The 2980-nt window shown below is 50.6% G+C and overlaps 1 protein-coding gene across 1 annotated transcript; it reads right to left on the bottom strand.

Moving 5' to 3' along the window:
• Positions 1 to 1897: 1897 nt before the first annotated feature.
• Positions 1898 to 2395, bottom strand: LOC124671745. Its single transcript, XM_047208076.1, has one exon. The coding sequence runs from the start codon at positions 2393 to 2395 to the stop codon at positions 1898 to 1900; it is 498 nt and encodes a 165-aa protein (XP_047064032.1).
• Positions 2396 to 2980: the final 585 nt, after the last annotated feature.

Below are 2980 nucleotides of genomic sequence, written 5' to 3'. Positions count from 1 at the left end.
TGAAGAAAACACTTTCACCATTAATTTGGTCAATAAAATATATAAAATATAAAATTTATAACATTAGAAACCTTATTTGAACATGAATCTAATGGTATAAATTTTATAGACGTGTAATTTATATTTTTCTTTGACCAAATTAATGGTCAAACTTTGTCATAAACTACGTGCAGACCTGTTAAACCGATACAGAGGAAGTATGAGATTTGGACCCATTTTAACAATTAATAATCATCAAAGATCTCAATGGGAAATTAGTGGGCTGCAAATGATTAATCCCACTCCCTCCATTCCATTTTATTAGGCATGCACGCATTTTAAAAACCCTTTAATCGTTAATTTGGTAAAACACTAGGGATCAACCGACTGTAGCTATAGCCGGTTATGGTAAAAAAAATATGGCAATGGTACATATTTTTCCAATGTAACATTTTTTATGCGTAAATAACAATTTCAAAAATGTTAGATTATTTTGCAACATTTCTCTACAGTGTATCCAATATTTTTTCTAAGTTATCCAACAATACCGGAACACGTATGTAATCTGGTGCAATCTCTCTGTATCATATACACACAAATCATTGTATCACAGTGTCCATACTTAGACAACAAAAATGCGAAATACATGGAGCAAAACTCAACACCCTATGTAACATCGACAAAATCCCCAAGAAAGTCGACCTTCACTGTTGACAATGGAGGTACAGCCACGGCAGATTCGACCTTGCCAGCCACCAATGTGCCACCCTGACGAGGTCCGACTATTTCAGCGGCAAGGAGACGAAGGCTACTGTAGGCGAAACAATAAGAGAATGCAAGGAATGCAATAAATTGATCCCCTAAGACGATGTGATCAAGTTACTCAACCGAAAACGCCTCTTAATAGTGCGACGATCTATCCTATAACCCGATCTTCCAACAACCCCCTTGAGACCGGTAAAAGAAAAATCTAGCAAGGCCATATCTTTGCCTTGCGCATCCTGCTTGATCTTGATGGTAACGCTTCAAGATCCATTAAACCCGGAATGCTTCACTTGATCATTGTTGATTCACGTAAAATCATAATTTTCGCCCACACACACAAATGTGGGATAGCTTCATTAAAGCACATCTTCACATGTTCATTATCACCAAATGCATGGCAAGATTCAAGCATGATCTTCTAGATATTTTCATATTAAACTTGCCCTTCTAAAACTTAGTGAAGATCACCATCGTCAGGGCCAGGTCACGCATCGCGCGGTGAGGGAGCTGCCCGGCGAGGTGGTGCAGGGTGCCGATCACCGGCAGCGTCCACGGCCCCGGAGGCAGGCGCAGGCCGTCGCCACCATGCACCGCCGAGCACCTCCGGCTGGCACGCACAACGAACAGCGAGACGAGAGCTACGCCGAGATAGACGTAGGAAAACTCCATTTGTGCTCTGGGGTCTGGGCGATGCTTCCCGATATAATTGTCAGCGCTAGCACTGGCTAGCTCTCTCAACTCACGGACGGAGGTAGACGAAGGAGTGGCGCACGAACACCTTTTCTGTATTTCAACCCGAGCTCCACCTCGTGGTAATTACAATGGAGATTACAGGGAGTGTTTTATAGCTGCAGTTCGCACCCAGCTGCGGCCGCGCACACACGCACCCATGATCAGCACCCCCAGCTTGCGCACGATGCGCTCCAAACGCGATCGCCACAGCCCGGCCCGCTGCTGGACCAAGTCCTCCGCTGTACTCGCTAGCTACAAACTGAAACGCGACTAAACGCACGCACACACGCGCTACACACATACTATCATGCGCGCACACCATGCCGTGCATGGGTTCGACCTTGGCGCGCTCACGCCGGTCCACCATGCACGCCACAAACGCGATGGCTTATTGCTAACATTCACCCCCCTAAGCCATGACCTAGAGCAGGCATGGGTGGTCACCGGCGTCGCAGAGCAGCGCCTCCTCCTGGTTCTCTTCCTCCTCCTTTTTCTTGGGCTTCTTGCAGTCGCCGGCGAAGTGACCACGGATGCCGCAGTTGTGGCACTTGTCGCGCCTGCCGTTGTTGTCGCCGCCGCCGTCGTCGTAGCCGCCGCCGCGTGTACGGCGTCTCTGCTCCCATTGCGCCGCCGTGAGCAGCAGCTGGTCCCCACGACGCTCTCCGCCAACGGCTGCCTTGCGCCGCTCCGTCCGCTCCTGGAACGCCTTGAGACGCCCGAGCACCTCGTCGAAGCAGATGGTCTCGACGTCGCAGAACTGCTCGATGCCGGCCACCGCCGCGAACAGCGATTCCGGGACGGTGTCGAGCAGCTTCTTCACCATCTCGGCGTCGCTCAGCGTCCCGCCGAGGCTTGCAAACTTGGCGGCCATGCAGCCGATCTTGCCGGCGTAGACGTCCAGCTCCTCGCCGTCCGCCATGATCAGCCGGTCGAACTCGCCGCGGAGCGTCGAGAGCCGGGCTGCCTTGACGCGGTCCGCGCCGACGAACCGCGCCTTGAGGCACTCCCAGATCGCCGCCTGATACGTCTCCAACGTATCTATAATTTCTGATGTTCCATGCTTGTTTTATGACAATACCAACATGTTTTGTTCACACTTTATATCATTTTTATGCGTTTTCCGGAACTAACCTATTGACGAGATGCCGAAAGGCCAGTTGCTGTTTTCTGCTGTTTTTGGTTTCAGAAATCTAAGTAAAGAAATATTTTCGGAATCGGACGAAATCAAGACCCAGATTCCTATTTTTCCGGAACCATCCGAACACACGAGAACTGCCGAGAGAAGGGGACGGGGCCACCGGACCACACCCCGGCGCGGCCGAGGGGGCGCGCCCCCTATGGTCTGGGCAGCCCGTGGCCCCTCCGACTCCGATTCTTCGCCTATATAAGCCGTCGTGACCTAAAAACATCGACAAGAAAGAACCACGAGACGAAAACCCATCCAGAGCCGCCGCCATCGCGAAAGTCAATTTCGGGGGACAGAACTCTCTGTTCCGGCACCCTG

Source organism: Lolium rigidum, chromosome 7, assembly GCF_022539505.1.
Source record: "Lolium rigidum isolate FL_2022 chromosome 7, APGP_CSIRO_Lrig_0.1, whole genome shotgun sequence".
Classification (NCBI taxonomy): Eukaryota; Viridiplantae; Streptophyta; class Magnoliopsida; order Poales; family Poaceae; genus Lolium; species Lolium rigidum.
The sequence above is the reverse complement of the archived record's forward strand: the minus strand, read 5'-3'. Positions and strand labels throughout refer to the sequence as shown.